Raw genomic sequence first — 18,442 nt, forward strand, 5'->3', positions numbered from 1 at the left:
AGACTGTATTTATTTTATTCTCATGTAAAAAATACCTAAGTGTTTATTGTCTATTGTGAGAGAATTGTGGTGGTGAATTTCTTCCAGGGATCAATAAAGTACTTTCTATTCTATTCTATTCAAGCTGCGTGCAGATAAAGGCAATAAGCTTATGTGGTTGCTCTTTACCTGTCTCAAGGTGAAGGTGCCCCCGTTGTATTTGAGAAAGTTCTGAACAGAGCGCAGCTCTTGGAATTCAGGGAGGTCAGGGAAAGGCTCCAACTTGCAGATGGCGGCTTTCAGTTTGTCTCGATTGTGGACGACAAGAAGCTGCAGCAGACTGAGCACCTTGAGGGAGACAGGAGACGATGCAGCACTGAAGATACACCTTTTACTCATTTGTTATGTTGGATGACTCCATCTTAAGACGTACCTGTTGTGAGATGGCTGGCTGGCTGGTCACCTGTGCTGTGAGAGTCCCAACAATGACCTGCAGGTGGCAGTCTAGAGCGTCGTCACAGAACTGCAGTGCGGCCTGGCACACAGAGGTCAGGAGGTCACAGCACAACGACAAGCTTCGGTTGGAGACCTCATCCAATTGGAATGATCTGGAACCAAATATCAAATATGCTAATGATTATTGAACGTAATGTCCCGTGAGTGTGTGTGTTAACGAGGACCGTGGCAGGTGGTGTACGTTGTTAAACCTCACTAACAACTTAGAGGGGAACTACACTTTTTTGGGTCATTTGGCCTCTCATTCACATCTTTATGTAAGACAAGAACACTCATGTTTTTTCTTTTTTTATACTTTCCAAGACAAGATAATTAATGTTCCAACTGAGAAACTTTGTTATTTTTTACAAATAATCATTAACTTAGAAATGAATGGCAGCAAAAGTTGGGAGAGGGCGATTTCTACCAGTGTGTTACATGGCCTTTCCTTTTAACAACACTCAGTAAAGGTTTGGGAACTGAGGAGACACATTTTTGAAGTGGAAGTATTTCCCAATCTTGCTTGATGTACAGCTTAAGTTCTTCAACAGTCTCCCGCCTCATATTTTAGCCTTCACACATTTTCAATGGGAGACAGGTCTGGACTACAGGCAGGCCAGTCTAGTACCCACACTCTTTTACTATGAAGCCACGCTGTTGTAACACATGGCTTGGCATTGTCTTGCTGAAATAAGCAGGGGCGTCCTTGATAACGTTGCTTGGATGACAACATATGTTGCTCCAAAAGCTGTATGTACCTTTCAGCATTAAAGGTGCCTTCACAGATGTGTAAGTTACCCATGCCTTGGGCACTAATACACCTCCATACCATCACAGATGCTGCATTTTACAATGTCCGGATGGTACTTTTCCTCTTTGGTCCAGAGGACATGAAGTCCACAGTTTCCAAAAACAATTTGAAATGTGGACTCGTCAGACCACACAAAACTTCTCCACTTTGCATCAGTCCATCTTAGATGAGCTCGGGCCCAGTGAAGTGTGTCTGGGTGTTGTTGATAAATGGCTTTGGCTTTGCATAGTAGAATTTTAACTTGCACTTACAGATGTAGCGACCAACTGTAGTTACTGACAGTGGTTTGATGAAGTGTTCCTGAGCCCATGTGGTGATATCCTTTACACACTGATGTTGATTTTTGATGCAGTACCGCCTGAGGGATCCAAGTTTTTTTGTGATATCATGGCTTACCTGCAGTGATTTCTCCAGATTCTCTGATGTTTTGATGATATTACATAGCGTGGATGGTGAAATCCCCAAATTGCTTGCAATAGCTGCATGAGAAATGTTGTTCTAAAACAATTTGCTCAGGCATTTGTTGACAAAGTGGTGACCCTCGCCCCGCCCGTGTTTGTGAATGAGTGAGCATTTCATGGAAGCTGTTTTTATAGCCAATCATGGCACCCACTTGTCCCCAATTAGCCTGTTCACCTGTTGGATGTTCCAAATAAGTCTGTGATGAGCATTCCTCAAATGGATCACTCTTTTTTGCCACCTGTGCCAGCTTTTTTTAAATATTTGGCAGGCATCAAAATCCAAATGAGCTAATATTTGCAAAAAATAAAAAAGTTTCTGAGTGTGAACATAAAATACATAGTCTCTGCAGTCTATTCAATTGAAGATAAGTTAGAAATGATTTATAAATCTTTGTATTTTTTTTTTTTTTACCATTTACACAACGTGACAACTTCACTGCTTTTGAGGTTTGCAATCCAACTACTTTTTTTTTACAACTGCGGTTGGTCCAAGGTGAAGGCCGCCTCCCACCACCAACCTGCGTGCGTTGGCGTGCGCCAGCCGGCTGTTGATAAAATGGATGAGCGTGTAGATGACGTCTCTGAGGACGAAGGCCCAGGCTCCTCCCAGCCCGTCCTTCACCTCCCTGAGCAGCAGGTGCACAAAGAGGTGATACATCAGGAGGATACGGTGGCGCTCGTAAGCGTTGGCGGTCCCGGCGGCCTTCTCGCACACTGCCAGCAGGATCCTCTGAATGGACATCTGGCGAGGACCAAGACAAAAGGTAGACTTGACATAAAGAAGGTCGAATGATCGTGAGATAATTAAAGAAGATCTTACTGGAGTTTTTGACAGAATGGCCACCAGTGACTTGTGGTTGGCACTGTGACACTTGCTGAGGTACTCCAGAGTGGCTTTGATGACATGCGAGCTGAAATATGGCGGGTTTGGGACGGGGTCCAATTCCCTGTGGAGATGGTCACAAAAAATTATTTTGGAAACGTCAGGCATGTTATTTCAATCAATCAATGTTTATTTATATAGCCCCAAATCACAAATGTCTCAAAGGACTGCACAAATCATTACGACTACAACATCCTCGGAAGAACCCACAAAAGGGCAAGGAAAACTCACACCCAGTGGGCAGGGAGAATTCACATCCAGTGGGACGCCAGTGACAATGCTGACTATGAGAAACCTTGGAGAGGACCTCAGATATGGGCAACCCCCCCCCTCTAGGGGACCGAAAGCAATAGATGTCGAGCGGGTCTAACATGATACTGTGAAAGTTCAATCCATAGTGGCTCCAAGACAGCAGTGAGAGTCCCGTCCACAGGAAACCATCTCAAGCGGATCAGCAGCGTAGAGATGTCCCCAACCGATACAGGCGAGCGGTCCATCCTGGGTCCCGACGAGCGGTCCATCCTGGGTCTCGACTCTGGACAGTCAGTACTTCATCCATGGTCATCGGACCGGACCCCCTCCACAAGGGAGGGGGGGACATAGGAGAAAGAAAAGAAGCGGCAGATCAACTGGTCTAAAAAGGAGGTCTATTTAAAGGCTAGAGTATACAGATGAGTTTTAAGATGAGACTTAAATGCTTCTACTGAGGTAGCATCTCGAACTGTTACCGGGAGGGCATTCCAGAGTACTGGAGCCTGAACGGAAAACGCTCTATAGCCCGCAGACTTTTTTTGAGCTCTAGGAATCACTAATAAGCCGGAGTCTTTTGAACGCAGATTTCTTGCCGGGACATACGGTACAATACAATCGGCAAACTTCATGAAAAAACCTGGGGTTCTGGGATGTAAGGGAGGCTTTTCAGCAGATGAACCTGGAAAAATGAGCAGATCAGTGGCCTAGTGCAGTGTTTTTCAACCTTTTTTGAGCCAAGGCACATTGTTTTCATTGAAAAAATCCCAAGGCACACCACCAGCAGAAATCATTACAAAACGAAACTAAGCAGCCGATATTGACAAAAAAAAGTTGTTCTGGCAATTGTTGAATATGACTTTAAAGCAGTGGTTCTTAACCTTTTTGGATGTACCGAACCCTCATATGTGCATTCACCGAACCCTTCTCTAGTGAAAAATATATATATTGTTTTCAAATTCAGGTCAAAATTGTTGTTTTGTTACCGGTGCACAAAATCACCTTGTTCAAAGAACAAAACCAACACAGTGCATGAAGTCACCACAAATGACACACCTGCAAATCAGTGTGACTTCTGCTGTGGCCGCATCCATAATACGCCCAGATGGAGAAGTTTTTATTTACACGATGAGTCGGGTGTGCCTCGAACTCTGCGGCGGAGGCTCCGTCGAACCCCTGAGGCCGACTCACCGAACCCCTAAGGTTCGATCGAACCCAGGTTAAGAACCACTGCTTTAAAGCATAAGCAAGCATGCATCACTATAGCTCTTGTCTCAAAGTAGGTGTACTGTCACCACCTGTCACATCACACCCTGAATTATTTGCACTTTTTTGCTGCCTTAGTCCTTGTCTTGCGCTCCTATTTTGGTGTTTTTTTCCTGTTTTGTTGGTATTTTCCTGTAGCGGTTTCATGTCTTACTTGAGCGCTATTCCCCGGCCGTGCTTTGTTTTTTCAATTGAGACTATCTAAGTTGTGCGGACACTTCTCTATCTATCCTTCTTTGTGGGCACATAATGATTGTCATGTCATGTACGGGATGTACTTTATGGACGCCGTCTGCTGCTCCACAAACAGTAAGTCTTTGCTGTAGTCCAGCATTCTGTATTTCTCTTTACTTTGTAGCCAGTTCAGTTTTTATTTTATTATGCATAGCCATACCTAAGCTTCAATGCATTTTGTTTATTTTTGGTTTAAGCATTAGATACCTTTTTACCTGCACGCTGCCTATCGCTGTCGTCTGCGTGTTTTTATCACGACAAACCATCATCGTCTCACACGAGCTGCTCCCGACATCTACAAAGCAATTAGCTACCTGCGCTGTACAGACACTCAACAACGGCACATGAATTGCGAATTATAATTACTGGTGTGCAACCCAATTAGGTGAAATTACATAATCTCCCACAGCACACCAGACTGTATCTCAAGGCACACTAGTGTGCCGCGGCACAGTGGTTGAAAAACACTGGCGTATGGGTTAGTGTCTCCGTCGTGAGTTGAAACCCCGGCCGAGTCATACCAAAGACTATAAAAATGAGAGCCATTACTCAGCACCAAAGCTTGGAATTAGGGGAGTTAAATCACCAAAATTATTCACGAGCGTGACGCACGCTGCTGCTCATTGCTCTCCTCACCTCCTAGGGTTGACCATTGGGATGGGTCAAATGCAGAGGAAAAATTTCATCACACCGTGTGTGTGTGAGAGACGATCCTTGGGGCTTTAACTTTAATAAACACATACATACTGTATGTGGCAACTTGTCCAAGGTGTATCCCGCCTTCCACCCGAATGCAGCCGAGATAGGCTCCAGCACCCCCCGCAACACCGAACGGGACGAGCCGTAGAAAATAAATGGACACACAGGCACGCACGCACGCACGCACACACACACACACACACACACACACACACACACACACACACACACACACACACACACACACACACACACACACACACACACACACACACAACACCTTTCGACCAATGCGGCCCCTTAGTCAAAATGTGTGGACAACCCTGCTGTACCACATCTGAAAAAATGTTTTAATAAACCTCAGATACTTCAGAGGTCAAATAATAATATTAAAGTTCAGATTGTGAGATTGTGCAGGTCTTTGATTTGGAGGTTCCACTGTAGACTAAACAAGAGAGCTAACTGGCGTGCATGATGTCCACCTCACCCTGTGAAGCGTGTCAAGTCCCCTCGGTCTTCTTCAGCGCCACTTCCTTCATAAAGAGTCATGAGGAGTTCCACAACGATGTCTGGCAGGTTGCTGTGGATCAGGCTGTCAATGCGCTGTGACAGAGACCATGGGAGAGGAACCTTCACATCTAGCCAGACAGCTGTGGACCCCAGGTGAGAAGTACCTGCTTGCCCAAACAGTTGGTGTCCTTCAGCAGGTCGTAGACTCTGTGGGCCTTCTCCTTCTGCGGGGCCACCTCGGGGCCCTGACCCGACAGGGCGAAGTGCGGCAGGATGTTGACCATGATCTTGGGGAAGCAGTCCGCCAGAAGCTCCCTCCAGTCCCGATCCAGACACCGGCCGATGGACTTCACCTGCTCAAAGTCATCCAGGAAGACCAGGTGTGGGACCAGCACCTGGTAGGAGGAGCTACACACGGGCGGGGCAGGATTATAACCAGGGGTTTGAACAGTGCCATGGAGGCAGGCGGGAGGGTTCTTCACTCACTGGTAGAACTCCTGCAGTGTGCTATGGTCCAGGAGTGTGAAGGGGAAAGACTCAAGGGTGTAGCGCTCGTCAGACTGTCTCTGTGAGAGCCACTCTGCCACCAGGTAGTACAGGTGAGACCTGACCAAGGTCTTCACCTTCTTGTAGCCCAGTGCTGCTGATACACTGCACAACATCTGGGACACAAACACTCCATTACATCATGTCAAATATATCTTCTTACTGGAGAACTACTGGATGTCATAGATGTATTATTTTAATTACATCATGTCAAGATATATCTTCTGACTGGAGAACTACTGGATGTCATAGATGTATTATTTTAATTACAACATGTCAAAATACATCTTCTGACTGGAGAACTACTGGATGTCACAGATCAGGGGTCGGCAACCTTTACCACTCAAAGAGCCATTTTGACCTGTTTCCCCAAAAAATAAAACAATGGGAGCCACAAAACTCTTTTGAAATTTAAAATGAAATAACACTGCTTACAGAGTTTATTTTTCGCTTTGTGTTATGTATAGCCTGGTAGTCAGACACACGGGACCGCACCTTAATATGAAAACGTAATGTTAGTGCGGCCCGCAACTCATTTATGAGTGACGCCTGACAGCGTTACTCGAATTTCAGAGCAACTAATGACTTGAATGTCTGCTGATTTACACCCCTACAACAATAATATGGTCGTGATATGAAGGCACTGCCTTTAGCGCCCTCTACAACCTTGTCAAACAGCTTGCCAGCCCAGTCACATGTTGTATGTGGCTTCAGTAGAAACACGTAAGTGACTGCAAGGCATACTTGTTCAACAGCCATATAGGTTACACTGAAGGTGTCCATTTAAACAACTTTAACACTCTTACTAATATGTGCCACACTGTGAACCCACACCAAAAAAGATAGACCAACACATTTCGGGAGAACATCCACACCGTAACACAACAAAAACACAACAGAACAAATACCCAGAATCCCATGCATCCCTAACTCTTTCGAGCTACATTATACACCCCCGCTACCACCAAAACCCCCCCCTCCGTGCGTCGGTTGAGGTGGGTGGGGTTGAGGGCGGGGTTTGGTGGTAGCGGTACACTGTTCTCTTCCACACCTTTCTTTGAACTTCTATATTCTTTATATATTTACACATTGTTTTCTTGCATGCACACATCGCACTGTATGGAATGGCCTCAATCTCGTTACCCTGCGTAATGACAATAAAGCTGATTCTGAAGATGTATTACTTTAATTACTTCATGTCAAAATGTATCTTCTTACAGGAGAACTATGTCATAGATGTGTTATTATAATTACTTCATATCAAAATGTATCTTCCTACAGGAGAACTATGTCATAGATGTATTATTTTATTTACATCATGTCAAAATGTATCTTCTTACAGGAGAACTATGTCAGAGATCGAGATAGTTTTCTGCCTACACCAGACTACTCTTGCTTCCTAGAAGGGGGGGCAAATAAGTTAATTTAATTGTTGAGGTTTGCAGACCCCATGTCTATAAAAATGTGCATTTGTGATACTTTACCTTTTTGATGAGGTGCTCCTCGATATTGTTCTCCTTGTAAGACTGCAAGACGGCAAACAGACTCTGCTTCTCACAGACCGGACTGCAACACAAGACCACCGACAGACTTTTCAGCAGGGTGCTCTTCCGGTTGAAGATGTCGTCCGAGTCCTGCGCCACGTCGCTGGACTTGCTCTTCTGTATTTAGCCAGGAATGAACGCACAAATGAACGCGCTGCAGTTGATGAAAGACAAGGCACCAAAGCTCCTACCGCAGGTCTCATGCCTTCCTGGGCTTTCAGGTAAACGTTCTCAAAGGCGGCTTGTTGGCGTTTCAGCGACAACATCTTCCTCTGACCTGCCTGCTCGCTCCTGCGGTCCAAGAACAACCTGCAAACAAAGCAGGCTCGGATGTCACATTCAGATTTTTTCTGTCAAAAAACATCTTTTTAGTGGCCGTTCAATTACAACAAAATGTGATTTTTACCGTGAATGCAATCTGACCCTCATGTAAATAAAATATAATTTTCTCCTGCTGCTTATTTTCCATAGGTCATAAGAAATGGCCATAATTATTGATATTGACCGATATATTAATACTATTTAAACATTTACTGCGAAAGAAAAAATCCCTTCCATAGTTGAATAAGAATAACAGGGCAAATGAATGTTACACAGCCATTATTTCCTGCCACTAAACCTAGAGAATATAGTTCTTCTCAGGTTTCTCTAGGTTTACATTTTCAAAGCAGACAAAGCAGGCTCGGATGTCCAATTCAGATTTTTTTTGTCAAATTCAATCTTTTTAGTGGCCGTTCAATCACAACAAAATGTGATTTCTAACGTGAACGCAATCTGACCCTCATGCAGACATGACAGTAAACATGGCTTTCACTTCAGTCACTCTCAGTATTGGCACATCTGTGGCTATTTTGTGCAAAGTCAACATTTTCTGAACAGAAGTATTGTGCGTAGAAGATGAAGAAGGAAGAGCACAACTATTTTACAAGATATTTCGCTGCCATGTCTGCTTGAAGAGCATTACAAAAAAAATGTATGAAAAATTTAAAAGAAATCTGTTTTCTTTTTTATTTTATATGACTTGCTTTTGACAATTTTATGACAGACCCTTCAAACTTGAAGGAAGCCCTGAAGGTTAAAAAAACTACCGTAAAATGTAAAATATCATACTTTCATTGTCCAGACTTTGCTTGAACCTACAGTGGTGGTCGAAAGTGTACATACACCTGTAAAGAACATCATGTCATGGCTGTCTTGAGTTCACACTTTCAGTAGAGACATAATAAATTCATAAAAGAAGCAAACTTCATGAATGTTTTTTTGTGACCAACAAGTATGTGCTCCAAACACAAATAAGAGTTGTAGAAATGATTGGAAACTCAAGACAGCCATGACATGATGTTCTTTACAAGTGTATGTAAACTTTTGAGCACGACTGTACCTCTCCAGCGACATGACCACCAGCATGAACCTACCTCTCCAGCGACATGGCCACCAGCATGAACCTACCTCTCTAGCGACATGACCACCAGCATGAACCTACCTCTCCAGCGACATGGCCACCAGCATGAACCTACCTCTCCAGCGACATGGCCACCAGCATGAACCTACCTCTCCAGCGACATGGCCACCAGCATGAACCTACCTCTCCAGCGACATGACCACCAGCATGAACCTACCTCTCCAGCGACATGGCCACCAGCATGAACCTACCTCTCCAGCGACATGGCCACCAGCATGAACCTACCTCTCCAGCGACATGGCCACCAGCATGAACCTACCTCTCCAGCGACATGACCACCAGCATGAACCTACCTCTCCAGCGACATGGCCACCAGCATGAACCTACCTCTCCAGCGACATGACCACCAGCATGAACCTACCTCTCCAGTGACATGACCACCAGCATGAACCTACCTCTCCAGCAACATGGCCACCAGCATGAACCTACCTCTCCAGCGACATGGCCACCAGCATGAACCTACCTCTCCAGCGACATGGCCACCAGCATGAACCTACCTCTCCAGCAACATGGCCACCAGCATGAACCTACCTCTCCAGCAACATGGCCACCAGCATGAACCTACCTCTCCAGCGACATGGCCACCAGCATGAACCTACCTCTCCAGCAACATGGCCACCAGCATGAACCTACCTCTCCAGCGACATGGCCACCAGCATGAACCTACCTCTCCAGTGACATGGCCACCAGCATGAACCTACCTCTCCAGCGACATGGCCACCAGCATGAACCTACCTCTCCAGCGACATGGCCACCAGCATGAACCTACCTCTCCAGCGACATGACCACCAGCATGAACCTACCTCTCCAGCGACATGGCCACCAGCATGAACCTACCTCTCCAGCGACATGACCACCAGCATGAACCTACCTCTCCAGCGACATGGCCACCAGCATGAACCTACCTCTCCAGCGACATGGCCACCAGCATGAACCTACCTCTCCAGCGACATGACCACCAGCATGAACCTACCTCTCCAGCGACATGGCCACCAGCATGAACCTACCTCTCTAGCGACATGGCCACCAGCATGAACCTACCTCTCCAGCGACATGGCCACCAGCATGAACCTACCTCTCCAGCGACATGGCCACCAGCATGCGGACTTGATGGTGGGCGTCCGCCAGAAGAGACGGGAGCAGAAGGGAGACGGGGCGCTCCTCCTCTCTGATGTTCAGGATGGCCCACCTGCACCATGGGTCCGCCTGGAGGGAGCAGGGAACATCTTCAACATGCTGAGGAACCTTGGCAACCTTCTCTTCTGAGAGCCTGACTTGCCTCCAACAACTCCACCAGACATCGCGCTAAAGCGGCGCGCACGGCTGAGGTGCACTTCCCCGTTTGGCTCAGATAACTACAACACAAGAACAAACACAAGTCAGACCGACGAGGGTCCGATACAACCTTTTCACTTCCGATACGGGCATACACCCTATACCCTATCAGCAGAATCACCATGCACGCCAAGCTTGTGTGCTATCATGTGCTTAGCTGCCATCTCATGCTACACTTTACATACTAGCGTCACCAGTAGTAATGTTGCTGGATGTGTTTTCCTCTTCACTTTCTCCAAATCATGAATAAAATTACTCAGCAGGATATATACATGACTACTAAAGATCGACCCAGTATTTGTGCTGATATTTGGCATTAATCCGTCTTTTTTCTTTTCACAAGTACAATAGAACTACATCAGCACAAACAATATGCACACATACAGTACAATACCAGTATTTAAAAAATAATTAGTCAAGTAAATATTTATAACCACTGCTCAAGCACCCGTCCTTTTTCCCTGCCTGAGAAAAGTTATTTTTGTCTAGTTAGTCTTGTCAAGGGCTTCACGGTGGCAGAGGGGTTAGTGCGTCTGCCTCACAATACGAAGTTCCTACAGTCCTGGGTTCAAATCCAGGCTCGGGATCTTTCTGTGTGGAGTTTGCATGTTCTCCCCGTGAATGCGTGGGTTCCCTCCGGGTACTCCGGCTTCCTCCCACCTCCAAAGACATGCACCTGGGGATAGGTTGATTGGCAACACTAAATTGGCCCTAGTGTGTGAATGTGAGTGTGAATGTTGTCTGTCTATCTGTGTTGGCCCTGCGATGAGGTGGCGACTTGTCCAGGGTGTACCCCGCCTTCCGCCCGATTGTAGCTGAGATAGGCGCCAGCGCCCCCCGCGACCCCGAAAGGGAATAAGCGGTAGAAAATGGATGGATGGACTTTTATGTTAGAATTATTCTCTGGTCTACTCAGCTGCTTTTATTGTGGCACTCAAGCGGCCACGCCACTTTTCTCTCCTTGTAAAATTTGTCAAAACTTCCAAATTCTGCCAGGAAATCTAGTTTTTGTCCTTCTTTCCTGGCATCTTCCTACAGTTTTGTTTATTTTCGATACTGCAGCCAACGAGTGACACAACATTCGGAGCACCACGAGTTTCATGTTCCGTCATTCAATCAAATAACGTGACAGAGATGGATGGACATGAAGACGACAGAAAAATGCAAACTTTTTGTAAATATCTTGACTAATATGCGATAGGAGAATTAAATGTTCACAATACTTCAGGAGGAAACCTTAAAATGTATTACATCCATCCATTTTCTACAGTTTTTCCCTTTTGGGATCCCGGGGGGTGCTGGAGCCTACCTCAGCTGCATTTGGCCGGAAGGCGGTGTACACCCTGGACAAGTCGCCACCTCATCGCAGGGCCAACACAGATAGACAGACAACATTCACACACTAGGGACCATTTAATGTTGCCAATCAACCTATCCCCAGGTGCATGTCTTTGGAGGTGGGAGGGGCCTATCCCCAGGTGCATGTCATTGGAGGTGGGAAGGGCCTATCCCTAGGTGCATGTCTTTGGAGGTGGGAGGGGCCTATCACCAGGTCAATGTCTTTAAAGGTGGGAGGAAGCCGGAGTGCCCAGAGGAAACCCACACAGTCACGGGGAGAACATGCAAACTCCACACAGAAAGATCCCGAGCCTGGGATTGAACCCTGAACTACTCAGGACTTTTATATTGTGTGGCACATGCACTAACCCCTGGGCCACCGTGCTGCCCTGTATTAAATCCATAAAGTGTTCTAAAGTTTCATATTTTGACCAATTGTCCCAGGAATATATATCTTGACAAATATGCGATTATTATATAAGTAAAGAAAAGCAGGCAGCAGCTCACACATTCTTATACTTTCTGTAATATCCATGAAGAAATGTCAACCATCTTGAAAAATGTCTCACCTATAATCTGCGTGAAGGAGCCCAGAATTGTTTTTATTTAAATGCTCACAATATTTCAGGACGAAACCTTACAATGTATTAAAGTGATTTAGGGCTGTATAAGTAAACATTGATTGATTGATTGATTAAATCCATAAAGTGTAATAAAATGTCATATTTTGACCAATTTTCCCGGGAAATCCAGTTTTTGTTGTTCTTTCCTGGCATATTCCCACTGTTTTGTTTATTTTCGCGACTGCTGCCATCGAGTCACACAACATTCGGAGCGTGGGCTCATTAAAGGAGCGCCACGAGTTTCTTGTTCCGTCATTAAATTGAAATAACGCGACAGAGACGGATGGACATGAAGACGACAGAAAAGATATCTTTGTCAAAAATGCAAACTTTGTGTAATAACTTGACGACAGTGCGATTATTATATAAGTAAAGAAGGGAAGGCAGCAACTCACACATTGTCATACTGTCTGTTACATCCAGGAAGAAATTATGTCAGGCATCTTGAAACATGTACAGTATAATCTATGTGAAGGAGCCCAGAATTGTTTTTATTTAAATGTTGACAATATTTGAGGAGGAAACCATACAAAGTATTAAATCCATAAAGTGTTATCAAATGGAGTAGATGAGTTATTGTGATGTAGAGAAATGTCAAATTTTTACAAATTTTCCCAGGGGAAGTTCTATGTTTGGAAATAAAACGTTGATGCTCTTCTCAGACACACGTAAATAAGGTGTTTGATGTTTTTTGATGATACATTAAACACAACATCAAACATTATGTCACTACTGGTCCCACTTTTCCTAAAAAAAAATGTTAAAAAAAAACTTAAATCCTTCTTAGCTGTTTACTGAAATAAAATATTTATGTTTAAATAAATTATAGTGCAAATGAATGTCACCTCCAAATATCGGAACCATTGACTACTAATAATTGGTATCGGTATCAGCCCTAAAAAACATCAGTCCATCTGTACTAACTACATTTAAAATGTTTCAAACTGTCCAATGTTGGCCTGCTATCAAACAACGTCACGTCCTTTCTGCAGTGAATGTAGATGATGTACAGTAGTAAGTAAAGGCCACAGACCAGAACCCTGCAAGCACTTGGAGAAGGGAGCCTTGCACATGTTTCATCTCCACTTGCACGTGTTGAGTTCTGCCCAGGCTTCTGATGGAGGGCAGTAAAGCCAGAAGCAGAGAAACACAGACCTCCTGGTCCTGGCGATACAGAGAGCACAGGTCCCTGTGAAGACACCACAGCGTTTAGCTGACATCAAGGACACTTCCTGTTGATGCTGTGAAGAAGGGTTTCCTACGCCAGAGGACGCAGCAGAGCGTCAAACTCCTCCGGGGTGAGGCAGTCGTCAGCAGGAAGCCTCTCCAACACAACAAGGTACTGAAAGGAGAACCTTTTGGTCAGAAGCGTGTCGGGAGGACCTCCAGCTGATTCTACCCACCATGTTTAGATGTAAGGCCTTGCCGGGGTCGATCTGCTCCACCAGCAGCAGGAGCCTGCGACGGACCTCCTGGGGTTTGAAGAGTTGGCTGCTGATGGGCTGCATGGAGCCGCACTCGCACAGAAACTCCAGGATTCCCAGGAGAGCAAGATCTTGTTGGGCCAAATGTTGGTCAGCTAACAGGCTCTTTGCACCTGCTAGGGTTTGCATGTAAGGATTAGTTCACTCATTCACTTTCTCTCTTGGCTCTAGACAAAGGCGGGCGCACTCCTCCCTTCTCCAAGTCTGCCCTGCTTGCCTCTTTTTGCAATGCTTTCCAAAATCTAAACACTGGAATTGATCAACAGTCCTCTCAACAAAATTGACAAAACCTCGGGTTTAGGGGAACTGGTGTGTCTAGTCAGAACGGTTGTTGCTGGACACATGACGGACTCATGGGAGAAGAGGAGTACTGCGTTCGGAATCAAGATAACAAGACATCTGCTGTGTGCCCTGATGTATGGACAAATTGGCAGATGCTGGCAGCCGGTCAATGTACCCCAAAGCTGCCATGAATGATTGGAGGATGCGGGAAGAGCTGTCGACACTCAGACTTTTAAATTTGAGGACCAGAAGTAGACAATTAGAGTGAAATGTTTAAATTTGTTTTCGCTCGCTCAAACACAAAATCATTCTAATCTTGATTTTTCCTGGCTGCGATGTGGCAAGGTGCAGTTAGGATGGAACAAACTCCTTCCCTGTGAACAACTGGGAATATAAACTTTGTTCCTTAAGCACCGCTTGCAGAGCGACTCCAGGCCTGCAGACTTAACACACACTGTGGACCATGGCCACATACTGTATGCACACATACCCCCACCCCAACTCCACGCCTTTGCCACCGCTTCACCACACATGCTATGACAAAAGAACGGCGCAGCTCCCCTAATGGCTGCTTCCTCCCCTCCTATTGCAAGTCCTGTGGTTTCCGTGTCAACATGTGTATAAGTGCTTATTGGCAAAAGGGTGTTTTTTCTCAGCGCCCGTCTGTGCCCTCTCGGCCCATATGAGCCCAGTCTGAGATCGACTTTTTTCAACCCATCCACCCTGTTCTGTCTACCCGTACGATGTTTGTCTTTGTTGTACTTGTGCGATGACATTAAAGAGCATATCATTGATTGTATGTGTTACGTAATAATCTGAATGGAACCAGTAGAGAAGGACTCTGACATGAAGTGTAGCTACAGCCACAAAGACTTCAGTTATGTCCGATCTCATCCAGCCATTTTGCTCAATATGCCATTCAAACAGAAGCTCGGAACATTCACAGAGTTCTTTCATCAGTGATACTTGCTACTAAATGTGCCAAAGTGTGTTACATCTCACCTGGTGCACACGAGGCTTCATTGTTGGGTCTCTGGGCCCCCAGGTGGGACTCCTCGTCCTCTTCAAACAGAGGGATGTCCTCGCCATGCTGCGTTCTGCTCATTTCCCACTCGTCGTCGGTGGATTCTTCCTCATCCACAACAGACACTTTGCGAGTAGCACTGCCTAGCTGAAGAAACAAAGACACTTTCAACATGTGATCTAATCTCATTTCTACACGCTGTAATCAGGGCGATCGATTAAACCTGGCTAGAGAATTATCGGGCCTGTGTAAGGAATTGTGAAATCCGGTAACATTCAAAAGAGAGATTCAAGAGCCAAGGGCTGTGTGGATGTGATGGTTGAAGACAAAATACAGTTTGTTTACTCCAATGGATGGAAAGATCCAATCAGAGGAAGTACAGGTAGAAGTACTTTGCAGTACCAATGCTCTGGATAGCAGTTAAATAAATAACAACAAACCATTTGTCAGTGTTTACAGTCGAGCTGTTGGCAATCACAGCAGCACTACAGTGGCTAGAGGAGTCACCGCTAAAAAAGGTGGTGGTCTGCTCTGACTCAAGGTCAGCTTTAATCTCTGTTCAAAATTTGAGATATAGTTAATGACATATAGAAAACAGTGTTCAGGGTTGAGAAGGTAAATACCAGCGCATGGTTCCTATGGGAATGAAGGACAATTAATTGGCAGATCAGCTGGCAAAGCAGAGCAGTCAGACCAAAGCAAAATCATTCATTAAAGGAAAACTTTTGAAAGGGTGGCAAGTACACTGGGACATGAGTACACCAGGAAGACACTTATATGCAATAGAGAACACAGTAGGAGCGGGAAGAACTGTGAGGGGGAGCACAAAAGAGGAAGGAATCATATCACGCATTAAATTAGGACTAGGGATGTCCCGATCCAGGTTTTTGTACTTCCGATCCAATACCGATATTGTTTTTGCACTTCCGATCCGATACCAATACTGGCCGATACTGGCCTATCCGAGCATGTATTAAAGTTTAAAGTTATTTAGCCTACTTAGTTTTCAGATTTATGCTGAAAAGGATTTTAGTACTCTTGATAACAACTAGCCAGCTGAATTAGGTGAGTTTGAATAATACACAATGGTTGGTATTCAAGGATAAACACAAAATATCAAAAATTATACATGACAAACAGAAATTGCATCATTAAACAGTAAAAAAGTGAACAGTATAAAGTGCAAATAATGCTGTAAACATTATTAAAAAAAGCAAAACACACAAACAACCTGAGTGGGATAAAATGTCTATAACTCAGCACCAATACTTGCTCTTGAACAAGTGTAAACTTTAAAAAATATATCTACACACTCCCTTCAATTGTTTGCCCCAGTCCAAGCATAATGGGGAGATTCTTTCTAACAAAGACGAGCACTTCAAGATGCTCAGGTGTCAGCCTGCTCCTGTGTTCATCTTTGAGTGCTAAAAAGCCTCTCACTCGCAAGAGTCATTAAAATGTCTTACAACTTTACTACCACGCTTGACTTTATTGTGGCATGTTTTGCACTCCACCTCTTCATTTTTTTCGTTTTGTAGGGTAAAATAATCCCACGCAGCTGACATTTTTACCGTAACTTTTAATTCACACGGCCGTCTGAACAGTTAGAACGCAGACCTGTGGATGTTTTGAAGGTGTGTTGGAAAATGCGGAACGGAGTTTAGGGAGCAGTAGAAGAGTGGAATGTATTATTTAAATCGGTGCGTTGGAAAACACGGACCAGAGTTTTTTTTAAAACTGAATCTGGATCGGCATTTTCCCATGCCTTGCCAATACGCTTTTTTTTGCCAAATATCGGATCGGGACAACCCTAATTAGGACACCAATCCATCTAATCGAATCTAACAAACCATTGCACCTCGTAAACAAACACCCAACAGGATTATGTGACAGCTGCAATGAAGTAGTCAGTAGAACATGCAATCATTCATTGTAAGAAATTCAGTAGAGAAAGGAGAAAATGAACACAGGAAGTTAAAAAAAACATGGACAAAAGAAAGTGACTCTCAAAGGGGCATTTCCAAAAAATTTGTGAGGTTTCTAAAAGAGACGAGAACAGAAATTGTATGGGAAGGTGTGTGAAGGATGGAGAAAGGAGGGAACTCTGGTTCACACTCCAATACACCTTTAAGGTTGAGTGCCCATAAAATAAAATAAAAAAACACTTCCATAAAAGGCGAGAGTACTCATACTGTACAACACTGTGAGCAAATCAAGCGCTCCTTTTCTCTTGTCATAAACTGCCCCTCATCTCGTATTTGATCGGGTAGGACTTGTTCACCGTTTCAGAAGAAGACTTTCTGTCTGCTATTTGCATCAAATGTTCTGTAAACATTTGCAGAAAAGGCAACATCGCTACCAAAGTGTTTAGAAGGCCTAAGAAGACGCCCGCTGCTAAAAAAGAAAAGACAGCAACAAACATACTGTAGGTGTGCACAAACTACAGTTCATAATAACATAAATACATTAGTCTTGAGAAGCAGGAAGTATCTCTATAAGTTTATAAAAATATATATCTGGCACCCCTAACTGTAATACCCAGCATACCTGCATATATAATTGTGTTTTTAATATAGAATAAAACATTACCAAAAGTTTGTAGATCTCGGCCAGTTCGCTGACAAGACTGGCCGGTAGCGTCATTAAGAACAGACGAGAGGAGACGCTGCAAACCTTGTCCTGGTGAGAAGAAAACACTTCATGTCCACAAGCCAAAGCAATAACCCGACATCAGAAAGAAATATACACCTGGTGTGTTCTTGAGGTGGACAGGGTGCACAGCCGCATGATGGACCTCAGCGTGCTCATGGTGGATTCTTCACTCATCTTCACTTTCACGCTGGAAACAAAGCCACTCAACTCCTGGGCCAGCGTCTTAAAACACATGTTGTCATGAATGAAGGCGCAGAAGAAGTGGGAAGAAGGGGAAAGTAATGGCTGTAATGTGGCGTTGTGCGCTATGCCGCTCGTAATCAAGTACCGCGCTACTAATGAATTAAAAAGGTACTCCAGCACCCCCGCGAGCCCGAGAGGGACAAGTGGTAGACAATGGATGTACTATACTGACTTTGAAAAATACCCTTTTTTTTAAATGGACATGATGGCGCGTCGTGGTGACATTGCTGGTAATATAAGCAGAGAGAGTCAGAATACACACTGAGCACTTACAAGTGGAAACGGTGGGGAGAATTGACGTCTTTTGGATTGTAAACCAACA

At 44.7% G+C, this 18,442-nt stretch overlaps 1 protein-coding gene across 1 annotated transcript in view; it reads right to left on the reverse strand.

The window, feature by feature from the left end:
• The window catches only part of atm (ATM serine/threonine kinase), a 119,029-nt gene that overhangs the window by 77,371 nt on the left and 23,216 nt on the right, over positions 1-18,442 (reverse strand). Inside the window, exons 15-31 of the mRNA XM_061919303.1 lie at positions 17,974-18,099; positions 17,815-17,904; positions 15,204-15,372; positions 13,839-14,035; positions 13,698-13,777; positions 13,469-13,624; positions 10,419-10,494; positions 10,215-10,345; positions 7,869-7,986; positions 7,618-7,794; positions 6,074-6,249; positions 5,752-5,995; positions 5,565-5,680; positions 2,567-2,693; positions 2,265-2,488; positions 413-587; positions 169-327 (exon numbers count right to left, since the gene is read on the reverse strand). Of these exons, the coding sequence (XP_061775287.1) occupies positions 169-327; positions 413-587; positions 2,265-2,488; positions 2,567-2,693; positions 5,565-5,680; positions 5,752-5,995; positions 6,074-6,249; positions 7,618-7,794; positions 7,869-7,986; positions 10,215-10,345; positions 10,419-10,494; positions 13,469-13,624; positions 13,698-13,777; positions 13,839-14,035; positions 15,204-15,372; positions 17,815-17,904; positions 17,974-18,099 (2,541 nt within the window). The remainder of the gene's footprint in view (positions 1-168; positions 328-412; positions 588-2,264; positions 2,489-2,566; positions 2,694-5,564; positions 5,681-5,751; positions 5,996-6,073; positions 6,250-7,617; positions 7,795-7,868; positions 7,987-10,214; positions 10,346-10,418; positions 10,495-13,468; positions 13,625-13,697; positions 13,778-13,838; positions 14,036-15,203; positions 15,373-17,814; positions 17,905-17,973; positions 18,100-18,442) is intronic.

This window comes from Nerophis ophidion, linkage group LG13 (assembly GCF_033978795.1).
Source record: "Nerophis ophidion isolate RoL-2023_Sa linkage group LG13, RoL_Noph_v1.0, whole genome shotgun sequence".
Lineage (NCBI taxonomy): Eukaryota > Metazoa > Chordata > Actinopteri > Syngnathiformes > Syngnathidae > Nerophis > Nerophis ophidion.